The 17617-nt window shown below is 37.2% G+C and overlaps 1 protein-coding gene across 1 annotated transcript in view; it reads left to right on the top strand.

The window, feature by feature from the left end:
- Positions 1 to 7304: 7304 nt before the first annotated feature.
- LOC114658398 (uncharacterized) overlaps positions 7305 to 17617 on the top strand; it is a 75831-nt gene continuing 65518 nt past the window's right edge. The window contains exons 1-13 of the mRNA XM_051932446.1: positions 7305 to 7451; positions 7619 to 7639; positions 8460 to 8611; positions 8702 to 8953; positions 9048 to 9209; positions 9767 to 9915; positions 10118 to 10268; positions 11633 to 11790; positions 12741 to 12906; positions 13050 to 13175; positions 14374 to 14592; positions 14994 to 15211; positions 17120 to 17217. Of these exons, the coding sequence (XP_051788406.1) occupies positions 7412 to 7451; positions 7619 to 7639; positions 8460 to 8611; positions 8702 to 8953; positions 9048 to 9209; positions 9767 to 9915; positions 10118 to 10268; positions 11633 to 11790; positions 12741 to 12906; positions 13050 to 13175; positions 14374 to 14592; positions 14994 to 15211; positions 17120 to 17217 (1912 nt within the window). The 5' untranslated portion in view covers positions 7305 to 7411. The remainder of the gene's footprint in view (positions 7452 to 7618; positions 7640 to 8459; positions 8612 to 8701; positions 8954 to 9047; positions 9210 to 9766; positions 9916 to 10117; positions 10269 to 11632; positions 11791 to 12740; positions 12907 to 13049; positions 13176 to 14373; positions 14593 to 14993; positions 15212 to 17119; positions 17218 to 17617) is intronic.

Here is a 17617-nt window from a genome sequence, read left to right as displayed (position 1 = left end):
TCCAGCTCCGTGCCTACAATAGAGCCTGCCTTCCTCACCAGTTTGTCCAGGCGTGAGGCGTCCCTCTTCTTTATGCTGCTTCCCCAGCACACCACCACGTAGAAGAGGGCGCTCACCACAACCGTCTGACAGAACATCTGCAGCATCTTATTGCAGATGTTGAAGGACGCCAGCCTTCTAAGGAAGTATAGTCGGCTCTGTCCTTTCTTACACAGAGCATCAGTATTGGCAGTCCAGTACAATTTATCATCCAGCTGCACTCCCAGGTATTTATAGGTCTGTACCATCTGCACACAGTCACCTCTGATGATCACGGGTCCATGAGGGGCCTGGTCCTCCTAAAATCCACCACCAGCTCCTTGGTTTTGCTGGTATTCAGTTGTAGGTTGTTTGAGTCATACAATTTAACAAAGTCCTTGATTAGGTTCCTATACTCCTCCTCCTCCTGCCCACTCCTGATGCAGCCCACGATAGCAGTGTCGTCAGCGAACTTTTGCACGTGGCAGGACTCCAAGTTGTATTGGAAGTCCGATGTATATAGGCCGAACAGGACCGGAGAAAGTACAGTCTCCTGTGGCGCTCCTGTGTTGCTGACCAAAATGTCAGACCTGCAGTTCCCGAGACGCACGTACTGAGGTCTGTCTGTAAGATAGTCCACGATCCATGCCACCAGGTATGAATCTACTCACATCTCTGTCAGCTTGTCCCTAAGGAGCATAGGTTGGATGGTGCTGAAGGCGCTAGAGAAGTCCAGAAACATAATTCTTACAGCACCACTGCCTCTGTCCAAGTGGGAGAGGGATCGGTGTAGCATATAGATGATGGCATCCTCTGCTCCCACCTTCTCCTGGTATGTGAACTGCAGAGGGTTGAGGGCGTGGCGGACCTGTGGCCAAAGGTGGTGAAGCAGTAGCTGCTCCATGGTCTTCATCACATGTGATGTCAGAGCGACAGGCCGGAAATCATTCAGCTCACTAGGACGTGATACCTTTGGGACTGGGGTGATGCAAGATGTTTTCCATCTGGACCCGCTGCTTTGCTGGCACAAAGTCTCGTAATATTCACTAGGCGAAGGTACAAATTTTCCAAAGTGCCATAAATGCTTGTTCTTTGCTCTCACCTCTGCCCAAAAAACCCCAGAATGGTGCCATATGCGTGGCGGAAGCCAGTCAGTGACCACGGTGTCACTACAGGAGCATAAGGGTCACTTATGAGTCTTCTGCAGAACCTGAAGAGAAGTCCAGAGTCTTTTGGTGACACGCTGTAGTGTAATCTTGAGCATTGTTTTTTCTGCCCAGTTTTTTTTTTTTTCTTACTGCCCCTGTTTTACTCCTTGGGCCTTCAGGAGGGTTGTTTTTGTTTTAATAATGAGCTGATCAAATGCAAATTTGAAAGGTAATCATATAGTCTTGGTAGTGGAAAGCACAGTTTCTTCTGCACTGCTTTTTTCTTATTGCTGTGCCCTGCTATCCCAATAATAAAAGGTGATTCCAAAAATGTTATGCAGATATTTTCTGTTGTTGCTTAAGAAAAGATCTAGTGAACAGCATGGCATGTTGGTGAAAAGCAATCAATCTTTTCCTTCAATTTTTTACCCTCTCATCAATGTCATGATCATGGACTGTCAGTGCCCTTCCTGGTAGCAATGGTCAAAAGACAGGACTCAACCCTGGACAGGATGTCACTCCATTGCAAAGTGTCCTTCCACAAAGCACAGACATCTGCATTCTCTCATACTGGACCAGTTTAATTTTACTACTTAATGTAACCTGTGTGACCTTTCCAAGTGCAAGGAAAACTGGAGTACCAGGTGGAAAATCCACACAAGCCAAGATGAAAACAAGGACAAATTCTGCATGAGATTTAAACCTAGGACTGGTGAACTGTGTAACAGTACTGCACTAACTATTGTACCATCCTCTTCTTCGTATAAAATGCTACTTTAATGTTTATATAATTTAAAAGAACAAGTTAAAACATCATTGAAAAGAAAGTATAATGTATACAACAATATTGCTTAATTGCTGTAATAATTACTCATTAATAAAAAGTGCAAACAATGTTTTAAACATACAGCATTATTTTGTAACAGTTTAAATAATTACATTAGATGTGCCCAAATCATTTTCACTTGTTTGTGGAAGATAAATGTCACACAGGCCATGAACAGTTTATCATCTAAATCAGTTGGCATTGTTATATACATATGCTTGCTAGGATTTTGGGACAGGTTGACCCCTTCATTGTTTGCCCACTGAAGCAGTGCAATTCATTGATTCATCTGAAATGACTTACTTGATTTGATTCAGATGTGAATTCTGAAATTATACCGTGTCTGTTTAAGTCCACAAATGAATTGTTTGACTTTTGCCTTACAGCATTAGTTTTAGCTTCTTTTGACTTGCGAAAATTGTATGAAAATATATTATTTCAAATGTGTATTTTTAGAGCAGCATTATTTAATTGAAATATGAAGTAAAACATTTCTTTGCTGCAAATGGTCTAGCATCCTGCCATGTGTCCAATTTGCACTCGTTGTTCACAGCCCTGTACTGGAAAAAGCTTTTCAGAAAACGAGTGAAAGGATGGAAACATGTACACATAAGCACAAAACACCAACAAATGATACCCTTAACGTCTCTTCTTATATTTTGTTTTAAGTATTGTGCAATGGAAAATAAAGAAATACTAATTTTCATCTAGTGAAAATTAAAATTTCTGTGTTTTAATATATCTATAAGAAAAAGTGCAAAATTTTATATTTACAATATATTTAAATATATACTTGTTTCTTTGTGCTTTAATAAAATCCTTATACAGACTATTTAGTATGTGTGCTGCAGCAAGAAGAGTTAATTTATTGGAGGGCTTGTGAATTGCATACTCTGAAAATGATATTAATTGAAATGTGAATAAATATTCAGAATATTATATACACTGAAACACTTAACATTATATTTTCTAATATTTTAGACAGTATAGTAAGACAATCTTTTAAAGTTAAAATAGACCAGCATTACACTAGTTTCAATGATCAAAAGTTTATTCACAAATGTTTTTACAATGCCAGTAAACTACTAATATGTGATTAGCAGCATTCATAATCCTAAATACATCAGAAGTGCACCTAGACATGTAACAGATTATATTATCTGCATGTTTTCTTACTTTTCACTTTATTTATATGGATATTTCTTGTTTGTGGATATTTGTTTTTCAAGCAATGGACATTTTTTTTTTGCTCATCAAGAACTGGCAGGTTGCAGCTGTATGCTGTGTACCCATCAATTTTAAGGAGGCATTTTCTAATTGATTATTAAACTTTCAGTTGGACCACACCCAGGAAAATATAAATCTGCTGAGATTAAAGATGTTGTGAAAAAGGTTAGATAAAATATATTGCCTCCAAGGCCTATGTGCTACCCAGCCCTTTCTAAGATTTTCCACACCTTGAAAGCTTGCATATTGTAATCTTTTTAGTCAGCCAATAAAAGGTGTCATTTTGCTTGACTTCTCATAGTGCTTTTGTGATGCAATAAACTAGTATCCAGGATGCCATTATTCCCAAACAGGCTGGTGTCTAATGTCAAGGTATCTTTGGCACATAGTGCTACAGTATCATGAAGAAAAAGGAAAGAGAATGAATGACTGGTAATAGTTTGTCATGATGACTGCTTCATTTGTAGTGTCTGCAGATATTTATACACTTTGAACAGCTGTAACAGCAGTTCAAATAAAAAGTGGGAAGTGAATGTGATAGGGTCTTAGTCTAACATTAAAAGGGGCATCTCTTATATTGTCAGACAGGTTACATCTGCATCATACCTAATCATTTTAATCCTACCTTTAAAAGATAAATAATTGCCCTTAATAAGAACATATACTGTAGTTATTTCTTTATTTATCTATTAACTTAGGATAGTATTCAGTTTGATTCTGTCCAGTTTATTTTTATATAAGGCTCTTCACTGAGTGCAAATGCAGAGCGCTGTGACAAGTTCTCTAATTACATAATGAATACAGTGGTCATGTGAGTTAAGACACTAGATCCAGCTAAATGTTTGGACACCAACCAGGTCACCCCATACAGTGTTCATTGGATGTTCAAACTGTTCTTTATACAGCTTCCAGATAATCCAAAATGCTGCTGCAATAATTATTACAAGAACAAGAAAATACAAACACATAACTCCACTTCTTAAATTTTTAATCCTTAAATCCACTGGCTCCGGTTTAAGTATTGGGCAGATTTCAAAATCCTACTTTTAACGTATAAAACCTTAAATGGCCAAGGTCCGGCTTACTTATCTGAACTTATCATGACTTATAAACCAGCGAGCACATTAAGATCTCAAGATTCTGGTCAGCCTATGATTCCAAGGATTAATAAAATAACAGTGAGAGGTCGAGCTTTTAGTTACAGGGCCCCTAAACTGTGGAATGGTCTGCCTGCTACTATAAGAGATGCCCCTTCGGTCTCAGCTTTCAAATCCCGGCTGAAGACTCACTTCTTCAGTTTAGCATATCCTGACTAGAGCTGCTGATTAACTGTACAGACTGCTTCTCTGTTGTTAGTCATTAGCACTAAAACATAAGTAACATGATAGTTATAATTTGTTACTAACCCTCACCTATTCTGTTTTTCTTCTCGGTATTCAAAATTCACTTGAGGTGCCACTGCCCTACTGCCAAGTTGTCTGCCTGCCTAAGGAGGAGTCATCTCAGATGGAGGAGCACTGGAACTGTCAGGTAGAAGGATCCTTTCATTGTATTGGCTGGCCCGCCACTGACTCAGCTATGGAATGGCCAGTAGGGGGGAGGCAACTTGATGGGTGAGGTCTCCAGGACTCTGAACAAATCCAAATCGTATTATGCGATATTATCTACTCTTGCATTTTTCTCTGTATTTGTAATATTACTATTGTACTATCATAATGTATTGAGCATTACTTGTGTTCTGTTCTGTGTATTGAATTGACCCCTTTTTTTGACACCCACTGCATGCCCAACCTACCTGGAAAGGGGTAGTTTTTTCTTGTCTTCTTAGAGAGTCAACACTATCAAAACACAGGGCCTGGTATGGCCCATTGTGGCACTATTTGTGTGATTTTGGGCTATACAAAAATACGTTGTATTGTCAAGGCGCATTGTCCTGCTGAAAGAGGCAGCTGACATCAAGTAGTACTGTTGCCATGAAGGGGTGTATGTGATCGCCAACAATATTTAGGTAGGTGGAAAGTGTCAATTTAAAATTCACATGAATATTAGGACACAAGGTTTCCCAGTAGAACATTACACAGAGTATCACGTTGCCTTCACTGGCTTGCCTTTTTTCCATAGTGTATCCTAATGCACTGTGTGTTCTGACACCTTTTTGTCTTGGCTAGCACTAATTTTTCAGCAATTTGTTCTACAGTAGCTCTTCTGTGGAATTGGACCAGACAGACTAGTTTTCACTCCCTACATGCATCAATGAACCTTGGAGGCCTGTGACCCTGTCACCAGTTCATCGGTTGTCCTTCCATGGACCACATTTCATAGGTACTAACTACTACATACCAGCAACACTTCTCAAGACCTCCCATTTTGGAGATGCTCTGACCCAGTCATCTATCCATCATAATTTGGCCCTTGTCAAAGCCATCAGATCCTTATGTTTGTCCATTTTTCCTGCTTTCAACACATCACCTTCAAGCACTGACTAATACATCCTACACCTTTACAGGTGCCATTGTAACAAGATAATGCTAGTCACATCACCTGTCAGTGGTATTAATGATGTGGCTGCCTGGTGTGTATGCAATAATATTCAGTATTTCAATTTAATGAAGTGTGTGATATCACTTAGCAATAGTGAAATAATTTTCACTCTAACTACCTTTATATTCAGATGTGTTACCATATTAGAAATGTCTTCTAGTCTTCTGCATTATTGCTATAGGATGGCATGATGGTGCAGTGGTTAGCATTAATTGTCCACTAATCCAGTGTCCTAAGTTTAAAATCTGTTCCATGTTGTTATCCTAGTGAAAGTCTGAATTTTCTCAGTATACTGTGGGTTTCCTTTCACATCTCCAAATATAGAAATAATCATCCTAATGAGTAGTAGTTTTACAAAACCCAGATCTCCATATTCATTGATCTTATCAGTTGTTATGTAGTAAGGTTAGGTATCTGACTTGTTAAATAAGAGACTTGCGTCTTTTTCAGCACATGAGGTGGGAGTGGGAGGTTGGAGGTATAGTGGCTTTTAGAAGTCTTTACACTTAGAAATGTACCAGATTGCACACCCAGTCCATGTTTCACTTGCATCTCATCAACGTTTTCTGTAACTTCTGTTTCGTTGAACTTTCCCTAAAATGACATCTTTCTTTATTTATACTCTGTGCATGAAATCTCCCACTTCAAAATAATCTACATTTCATCTTAAAATAAATGGCTCATGTTTTTAGATCAATACAGCAGTGCAAACAAGTATTGTCTCCAATTTTCTGGACTTTTTAGTCAACTTAATTCTCTTAATTTATTTTTCCTTTTCTTTGTTTTTTATTAATTCTAAATGTCACCTTCTAATAAATTCAGACCATTATTTTGCTGTCTAACAAAATGTTAGGATACTGACAAATTATTCACACATTTGTATGTTAATCTATTAGTAAAATGTTTTCTTTACCAATACAGCCTGCCATCATATAGTTGATTTTTAAGTACAGTACTGTAATCATGTCTACTTTGTGAAGAACTTGGCTACAGTTCTTCCTGTGGATGTCTACACAAAAAATAATTTACTCTAAATGTACAGCATATAAGTGAAATTGCTTTATATTTCTGATCTTGACTATGTTAGATAAATTAATTGAACTGAAAAAGTGTCTTGAAACAGTAACTTGTTTGGGGAACTAAAAAAAATAAGTAAATGTCACAAATTTAGTGAAAAGAACCCAAAAGGTATTATTTCTCATTTTTTCCGTGTAATAGTATTTTTGCAGTTACAATGAAAATGCTTGGTTTATATTTATTTTTATAAAAGTACACAGTCAGAAAAAAAATGGCTGTTTATTGTACAGTGTCCAACAGAAAAGAGGCTTCTCCAAGTAAATGTCGACCTGTTATCAACTCGGTCAACCTAACCTATTTATAAAAACATTCAAACTGGCAACATTTCTTTAGTCTGAACATGAATATCTCAAAACTTTACATTTCGTATGAAATCACTAGTAAATCATTGCCATTGATGCACCATGTCAGAATGTCAGTGTTAACTTGTCCCGTTTGTGTTTTGTCACCGTGGTATTCTTCAGATAACAAAATGTTGAGTAAGCGTCAGTGATTGGCTACCTCAACACAGAGCCTTCTCTCAGACCCTCTATTTAAAGCCCCCTTAACCAAAGACTGGCATTCGCCTTTCACCATGAGGGGAATCCTTTTAGCCTTAACTCTCGCCCTTGTGGGTAAGTGGGTGATTAAACTACAAACTGATTGATTATGATGTAAAAAGTGCTGAGTGCAAGTATAAAATAATTATTTGTTAATAATATTTCTTTAATTGTTTTTGATGTGGGGTAATTAAATCAAGTTGAAGTGAAAGCTAACAGAATTTTATTTTCTTCTATTTTAGGCAGCCAACAGGTGAAGTATGGTATGTATCCTTCTTAATATTCTTAACTATCTTAAATACTTTATGCTCAAAAAGTACCTTTAGTATATAGGCTAAATATTGTACATTTAAAATGTATAATAACTAATTTACTAATAGTTAATAAAGCATACTGTACATTAGTAATGCTTTCAGAAAAAATAATTACTACTTTTCATGTGCATGCACTTGTAGTTAGTTTTAGCAAAGATTTATCTCCACAGTGAAACAATTTTACTTGTACCTGTACACTTTTATTTGTAAGAGTGCAGGCGGGCTAAGATACTCACTCAGGGTCAAGTGAAATATTATAATGAATGTATATACTGTATTTGACTGACACCGTTACCCAAGGCAACTCACAAGATTAGCATCAAGTTTATTTTTGTTTTACAATTGGAGTAAGTTTCCCAAAATCACATATTGAGTCAGAAGCAGGAACGTAACTATTAGCCGTGCTGTTTAAAACCCAATGCCCAATCCACTATTACTATATTCCCTGCTAAGGTCCTAAAACTAATGTTAAACTAATAAAGCAGCATTATACAAGTGTGATAAGTATAATTTTGGTTTCTGCAACCTATAAAGTAATTGACACAAAACAACAGGAGCATAGAGGACTTAAAGTGGCTTGAACAAGATGCAAATAAACACTGAAGCTATTCAGTAAACTAAATTTACAAAAATATTTAGTTTCCAGTGTAAAAGAAGAATTTGTTTGGCATCTGGTTGTTATACATTAGATAACTGCAATGGTCACTACCAATCAGAGTAATTCGAATGAGTTTCATGTTCAATATCTCAATTTTGTTTGGAATGGCAGAGCCTAATTTCAGTAGCAGCAAGACCTATGAGTACACATATGAAGGCCTGATTCTGACAGGACTCCCTGAGAAGGGTTTGGCAAGAGCTGGTCTGAAAATTAATTCAAAAGTACAAATCAGTGAAGTGGCACAACGGACATTCATGCTCAAAGTAAGTGCATCCTAAAGTCATGAATTTGGGTGTTTTATTTTTACCAAGACAGCTAGATTGTGATCAATTCCTTCTTCTTCATCTTTCTAGATTATAAACCCAGAAATTCAGGAATATAATGGTGTCTGGCCAAAAGCTACCTTCTATCCAGCAACAAAATTAACGCAAGCTTTGGCTAGGCAACTGACAGAACCCATCAAATTTGAGTACAGCAATGGACGAGTTGGGAATATCTATGCACCAGCAGACGTCTCTGATACTGTTGTCAACATCCAGAGGGGTATTTTGAACATGCTCCAAGTAACTATCAGGAGCACACAAAATGTCTACGAACTCCAGGAGGTGAGTAGTTATGTCCCTCACCATGCATCAGCGATTTTCTGAACATAATTTTTAAATTTACTCACTAATATTTTCCCTTTGTGCATCTGGACAGGACGGCATTGCTGGTACCTGTCATTCAAGCTATGTTGTACAAGAAGTCAAGAGATCTAACAAGATTGTTGTCACAAAATCCAAAGATCTGAACAACTGTGATGAAAAAGTTATAAAGAATATTGGCACTCGCTTTATGCAGCACTGCAACATTTGTGACCAGGTCAGTTATTTCACCTATCAAGCTTTACTTAACCTTCTTGGGGTCCCAAGATGTCAACATAGCTTTTTTTGTTTCCCCACTTAGTGGACCTGTTTACTGATTGTAAAGTACTATTTTCTTGATTGATAAATTCATAATTTGTTTTTTACTACTTTTTAAAAAGAGATCTTTTGTGACATAGTAGATTAAGATGACTTTGTAAGAGATTTTGATGTTATCAAGACCTGTTAGTATAGACAAAATTATTGTTCATCCTCATTAGTGGAAAGGCAAAAAGCAGTGAGAGTTTTTGAGGGATGACAACAATTTTCTCCAGCAGGGGATGCATACTCCCTTGGAATTTAGAAATACAAATTGAAAGTTAAAGGGTTTGAGTATACCTAGTATCTTCTTATTCCTTGTAAACTTTTTTTTTAATGAACATCCTTAACATTTCTGAATGTTCTTTTTTGACCATCATGTTTTTGAACCAGGAGTGTTTGTATATATAGCTATTTACTGTATATATTTAAATTGTGATATACATAAACTATATTTAGAATGTTTTATTTGCTCAGATTGGCAGAAACGCTAAAGCTACTGCAGCATACACATATATCCTGAAGCCAACAGAATTTGGTGCTTTAATCACCGAAGCAACCACTCAGGAAATACATCAGTTCTCACCATTTAATGCAATGAATGGAGCAGCTATAACTGAAGCAAGGTACACTCTTTTAGGACAGCAAATTTTACTCTTCACAATTGATCATATTTGATAGAATATTAAATCACGATCATGTTAAAAAGAGAACATTTAAAAGAATGGTAGAATGTGACACATTTTGTGTATTCATATGTTCTTCAATTCACATGTTAATTTATTGGAATTACAAGATTTAGCAATATATTTTTTTATATTTCAATAGGCAGAAGCTTATTTTGGTGGATGTTAAAGCAATTCACAACAATGTACCAGAGCAGCAGTTTCAGAATCGAGGGTCAATTAAGTATGAATTTGCCACAGAAATTCTTCAAACTCCCATTCAGTTATTGAAGACAAAGAGCCCTGAGTCCAAAGTGAGTATTTTTTATTTCCTTAGGAAGATTGATGGAAAGAGCAGTTGTATTGTTAATATAGAAAATGGCCAATGCTTAATTATTTTATATTCATTCATTACAATGTATTGTGCTGTTCACTCTAAATAAACTTAATGCATCTAAATAAACATAAATCAGAAACAAAAATACACAAAAATAAAAAATGTTCTATTTACGTACGTGGGATGTCAGAGTGGTTTGTAGTGCTGTTGCATGTTTTGACAGTTTATATCTAAACTGGTCTGGTGTAGGTTAATTTGGGCATTAGTGAGCGTGATCAGTGCTGCACTGTAAAGAAACTATACATTCGTGTGTTATTGAAATTACTTAATCCAATTCTTGAGCACAACCTGACACCGTCACTTGTAATGAAGGGAACATCTGGCCAGTCAACCACACTCACTCATACCCCTGACATTTAGGGTCAATTAAGCAATAATTACTGGTAACCTGGCATTTGCAAACATGTATAGTGTTTATATATAAAGGTTAAGAGTGCAGTATGTTTATAGTGTGTAAAATAAAAACATATGGTATATATTGTAAGCATTCGTCCATCTACTATAGATCAGAGTAATTATAAAAAGAAGAGTAATTTGCTTACCATACACATAAATCTAACTTAATAAGTTTAGTAAATGTAATCTTAATAAGAGAGTCTGTTCACCAGTGAGGTCTTGTAAATACATTATTCTCTTGAAGTGTACATTAAAATTACAACATTGGAAGAAAAACATACTTAGTTTACTTACAAATCCATCCATCCATTTTCCAACCCGCTGAATCCGAACACAAGGTCACGGGGGTCTGCTGGAGCCAATCCCAGCCAACACAGGGCACAAGGCAGGAACCAATCCTGGGCAGGGTACCAACCCACCGCAGGACACACACAAACACACCCACACACCAAGCACACACTAGGGCCAATTTAGAATCACCAATCCACCTAACCTGCATGTCTTTGGACTGTGGGAGGAAACCCACACAGACACAGGGAGAACATGCAAACTCCATGCAGGGAGGACCCGGGAAGCAAACTCAGGTCCCCAGGTCTCCCAACTGCGAGGCAGCAGCGCTACCCACTGCGCCACCGTGCCGCCCTTACTTACAAATGTTCAGTCAATTATTTTCTTAATAAACATAATTGTGTTCAGTTCAGAAAAAAACAAATAAGCAAATTCATTTGGTCATAATGGTATGGTTTCTTAATAGTTATTTATCAAAAGTTAACAATTTATTGATATGGGTAAACCTGATTTTCATTAACTATTTTAAACCATTTTTTATGTCATTTATAATACATTCATTTTCAGTATTTTAGTATATATTCTTTATGTTAAAAGATCAAGGAAATCCTACAGCATCTGGTGCAGAACAATCATCAGGAAGTTCACAGAGATGCTCCTGCCAAGTTTTTGGAGCTCACACAGCTCTTCCGTGCCAGCACTTATGAAAATATTGAGGGCATCTGGAAGCAATATGAGAATACACCACAGTACAGGTAAAAAGTTATTTAAATATATAGCAATATGCAAGTCCAATATTAAAATTTGTAATCTTATTTTCATTTTATTGTCACAAAATTTCATATCAGGCTTGTTTAGATTAACACATACTGCAATCTGTAGCTGGAATTGTCATATCCTAGTACAGGTGCTTGAGAAATACAATGCAATATTTTGTAGTTCATTTGACTAAATCAAATTCCTTCTTCTCAAAATTACTGATTTGGATAAGTAATATTAATTCTGAATCTGTCTTTCAGCTTGTTATTGTATAATTAAAAATATCTGGGTGAATTTTCCTAAAATGTAAGGAGTGTTTTTAGTATAGCTCATCTTAATGTTTTTTGTATGCAGTCATGAAAGAAAATAGTGCACATGAATTCACAATAAACAATGCAAATAACAAATTGGTGAACACTTTGTTAGGAGTTTAAGGTTTTAAGTATTCCAAAAAATACTATGTGTTATCCAATTTAAACCTCCCAAAATTTTGTATTTGGAAATTTGAACACTCCACCAAAATGTGCTACAGACCACAGAGCTAATGGGATGCTGTAACAGTACAATCAGTTTTTCTACTAATTAAACATTGCAATGTTATATAATAATAATAGTAATAATTATTATTATTATTATTTACATTCATATAGCACTTTTCTCACTACTCAAAGCCTTCTACACAGGGGGGTGCCAATAAAAAAAAATATGATCAAAAAAGTAACCTCAGTAAACATATCTAAAAAAAGAAAGAATAGCACTTAGAATGGCAAGCAAATGTTGTAGTGGGAAATAATGGTGAACACCTAGTGCTTATAACCAGGAATCTGTGCATTGAAGAATGTCAATTTAGAAATTCAGTAGCATTTTGTTGAATACATACATAGGTCACTTTTTAACTAAGAATGGTCATTTTTCATTAAGCTTTTAATTTAATTTATTTATAAAGACGATGGATTCTGGACACATTACCTGCAACTGCGACACCAAATGCATTCAAATTTATTATCCAGAGAGTTGTGAAAAAGGATCTCACCATTGCTGAAGCAGCACAGACATTGGTAATGGCTATGTTAGCTGTCAAAGTTGATCACCAGACAATGCAATTGGCAGCGGTGAGTGTGTAATCGCTTTTTCTTTAAAACATTTACAGTGAACCTAGAGAGCATTAGCAATAGGCAGAATCATTTGCACATCAAAATAAATTAATTTTAGTTAACCAAAATGAAACACTTATATCGTACTTTGTACTTTGAAGGATCTTATTGAAGACAACAGTGCCATAAGAGCACCTGCACTTTACAAACATGCAGTTTTGGCTTATGGATCTATGGTGTTCAAATATTGTGCAGAAAGCAGCAGTTGCTCTGAATCTGCTTTGAAGGTATGTATGGCTTGGTATAAGACATTATTAGTAGGTGATGTACATAAAACTATGGGTAGATTGGAATAAAAGAAACAATTCACATAATTTAATTTCAATATTGTATGAGGAAGTTGGGAGGGGCAGAGAAGTACATAAGAATGGTACAGGATCTGTACGAGGGAAGTGTGACAGTGGTGAGGTCTGCTGTTGGAGTGATGAATGAGTTCAAGGTGGAGGTGGGATTACATCAGGGATCGGCACTGAGCTCTTTCTTATTTGCAATGGTGATGGACAGGTTGACAGACGAGATTAGACAGGAGTCCCTGTGGACTGTGATGTTTGCAGATGACATTGTGATCTGTAGCGATAGTAGAGAGCAGGTTGAGGAGATCCTGTAGAGGTGGAGATATGCTCTAGAGAGGAGAGGAATGAAGGTCAGCAAGACAAATACATGTGTGAATGAGAGGAAGGTCAGAGGTAAATACTTGGGATCAACAGTACAGAGTAATGGGGAGCGTGGAAGAGAGGTGAAAAAGAGAGTGCAGGCAGGGTGGAATGGGTGGAGAAGAGCGTCAGGAGTAATTTGTGATAGAAGGGTACCAGCAAGAGTGAAAGGGAAGGTCTACAAGACAGTAGTGAGACCAGCTATGTTATATGGGTTGGAGGGTTGGCACTGACCAGAAAGCAGGAGACAGAGCTGGAGGTAGCAGAGTTAAAGATGTTAAGATTTACATTGGGTGTGATGAGGATGGACAAAATTAGAAATGAGTACATTAGAGGGTCAGCTCAGATTGGACGGTTTGGAGACAAAGCCAGAGAGGCAATTTACCTTGGTTTTGACATGTCCACTGAAGAGATGCAGGGTATATTGGGAGAAGGATGCTAAGAATAGAACTGCCAAGAGGAAAAGAAGAAGGCCTAAGTGGAGGTTGGTGGATGTGGTGAAAGAGGACGTGCAGGTGGAGGGTGTGACAGAGCAGAGGACAGAAAGATATGAAAACAGATGATCTGCTGTGGCAACCAGTAACGGGAGTAGCCAAAAGACTGGAAGAATTTCAGTATTACAAATACTAGCCACTGCTGTTTTTTCTTGCAGAAGTGAATTATTAGCAGTGCATTTAGCTTCACAACTTTTGGGCTCAATACCTTTGACCAAACAATAAATTTGTACTATTGTGTTGATTTATCTGCAGATGTGTGTGTTATTCTTTTATAGCCCCTGCATGACTTAGCCGCAGATGCTACAGCAAGAGCTCATGAAGAGGAGATTGTTCTTGCCTTGAAGGCCATTGGCAATGCAGGACAGCCTGCCAGCTTAAAGCGTATTCAGAAATTTTTGCCAGGCTTTGCCTCTGGAGCATCACAGCATCCAGTCAAGATTCAAGCAGATGCTGTAATGGCTCTGAGGAATATTGCCAAGAAAGAACCAAGAAAGGTGAGACATTAGGCTCTTATATTCATTTGATGTGTTACAAGGGCTTTTTATATACAAACAAATTATATGAAAAAAAAGTAGTCTCTTCACTTTGCTTTCTTAAAACATACACAAAACACACAAGAGAAGAAGAAGAAGAACCCAGTTTAGGCAATTCATAATTTAGAAACACACTAACTCCATTATTACTAAGTTACTTAAAGCTGAAGTACTTAAAACCAAATAGCCACTCTTCATCACTTGAATGTAGAATGAGTTTTTACCTGTATAACGTTGACGATTATGTGTTTTGATCAAGATTTATAAAAGATCCATTCTGTACATGTAACCTAGGGCTGTGACAATATACTGTGCCCTTAATAAACTGTACATACCAACGACTATTGTCATTTCTTTTATAGGTACAAGAGATTGTCCTTCAACTATTCATGGATCACAAAATCCACCCAGAAGTTCGAATGGTAGCCTCAGTGGTCTTGTTTGAATCTGAGCCCTCCGTGGCGCTGGTCACAGCCGTTGCTGAAGCATTGCTGAAGGAGTCCAGTCTACAAGTGGCTAGTTTTGCATACTCTCAGATGAAGGCCCTTTCAAGAAGCACTGCAGCAGTTAACTACAAAGTGTAAGCATAGTCCCAACATCCATCCATCCATCCATTATCCAACCCGCTGAATCCGAACACAGGGTCACGGGGGTCTGCTGGAGCCAATCCCAGCCAACACTGGGCACAAGGCAGGAACCAATCCCGGGCAGGGTGCCAACCCACTGCAGGACACACACAAACACACCCACACACCAAGCACACACTAGGGACAATTTAGAATCGCCAATCCACCTAACCTGCATGTCTTTGGACTGTGGGAGGAAACCGGAGCGCCCGGAGGAAACCCACGCAGACACGGGGAGAACATGCAAACTCCACGCAGGGAGGACCCGGGAAGCGAACTCAGGTCTCCCAGCTGTGAGGCAGCAGCGCTACCCACTGTGCCACCGTGCCACCCTAGTCCACCACTGCGCCACCGTGCTAAAAAGTTTCATTTTTAAAATTTTATTTACTCCATGTAGTGATGGGCAAAATCAATTTCAATCTTGTATTTTCATTCAGAATGAAGATAACAAAGTTTCTGATAAAATAAGGGACTATTATGACCAACACTGGATAACAGCAAACAGCACCAAAATGTTCATGAAAAAACCTTACATTACTTGTGTTTCGCATGTCAAGTTTCCAGTCATATGGTCACAATGTCTCAAACACGTGTATTTTTACTAGAGTATTGAAAAATAAACCACCTTTGGAAAATGCTATCCTGAACCACAATGGAACGCAGTCAAATGCAAATGAGCATTTGAACTGTAGACCTGCCTCTCGTTCTTATACTCATATTCATATTAATAGTGGTGAGCCAAAACTGCAGTGCCTTGAGTAATAGCAGTATGGGTAAATTAACCTTCTATTTGTTGAAACATTTCACAAATATGAGGCATGTTCTCTTCTTGATAATGTTTTTACTCACTTTTCTTTAACTTTCAGTCTTTAATTATTCATGTCTCTCGGAGCATGCTTTTCACTGATATACCATGAAGCGCAGTAGTAGCCAATGAATAAACCAGTGAATTAGCTGGGGAGGCGAGTCTTCAGTTCTTGGGTGTGTCTGAGCTCATTCCATTTTCATTCATGAGAAAATGAGGTTTCCAGAGGTTTTTATTTAATAATATTTTAGGATCTTAATCCAGGTGTTTCATTGTGTGGTGGGTGTGTCAATGCGCTGTAATAAACGCATGCTCTCAACTTCACTCTTTGTAAACATGCATACCTTCAGGACATTTTCAGCATATGACTGGATTCCTTGGCATGTGGATTATGCAACACGAGTTTTTTATTGACTTTTTGATAACTTTTGCTGTTGTCTAACGTTGGTCACCATTGAGCCATATTGTATTTAGAAACCTTGTTATCTCCGTTTTGCATGAAAATACAAGATGAAATTTTTTTCTCGGTCATCACTACAAACTACATGGGGCAAGTAACATAAAAAAATTTAAATGTTTGTGTGGAGTATTCCTTTAAACCAAGTATATTTGAAGTATATGTGAAGCTGCATTCAGTAAAGTCTCAACAATGAAACTATTTGCATGTATAAGCATGACTACCCATCAGTATTTTCTGTTTAAAAGCACCTCATTCTATTATTTCTTCTCTTTAATGGGACATAACAATAAAATGAAGAAGATAAACAAATTCACACACTTTATTGCAGTGGTTTAGTGTTTTCTGTTCATGATTAAGTTTCCTCACCTGCTAAATCTTTTTAAATTTTCAATTAAAGTTCACTTTTTTTATCAACATTAGACCCAATTTGTGTTTTCTCAAATTTAAACAAAAAATTGTTTTCATTTTTTTTATTTTTTACAGTTATCAAAGTATATGTAAGGTAGTTTACATGTATATAGCTATTGTAAATGCGTAATTGACTTCAGTGGTATTGAATGTTTTAATTATTGTTCTCTGTAATGATCACTTCAACAGGTCTTCTGCCTGCACTATTGCTCTGAAGATGCTAAGCTCCAGGCTTGACAGACTTAGCTATCGATACAGCAAGGCCTTATATACCGATACGTACCAATGTAAGTGTAATGTCTGACTGGCATTCTAAACCCACTCCAGGGTCTAGTCTGTAACATATAAAAGTGTAAATGTTGATACCTAAAATTTCATTTGACTGAGTGAAATAATGCAGTGGTTAGCAGCTTGCTTCGTGTTCTTTGCCTGTTTCTATGTCATTTTTTATCTACTGTAGATACTCCAGTCTCTTTACACATCACAAAGACATTACAAATTACAAAGTCAGGTAGATTGGTGAATTTAAATCATCCCAGCATGATTAAGTGAGGGGCTTTGCACTATAAAATAGTCCCCTGTCTAAGTCTGGTTCCTGCCTTCTGCTTGATGCAGCCAGGGCATGTTCTGGTAATGTAAAACACTGAACTAGACTTAGTGGGTTTCAAAAATGTACTGCTTTCTCAC

Source organism: Erpetoichthys calabaricus, chromosome 10, assembly GCF_900747795.2.
Source record: "Erpetoichthys calabaricus chromosome 10, fErpCal1.3, whole genome shotgun sequence".
Taxonomy (NCBI): Eukaryota; Metazoa; Chordata; class Cladistia; order Polypteriformes; family Polypteridae; genus Erpetoichthys; species Erpetoichthys calabaricus.
Note: the sequence above shows the minus strand (reverse complement) of the source record. Positions and strands in the feature narration are given on the sequence as shown.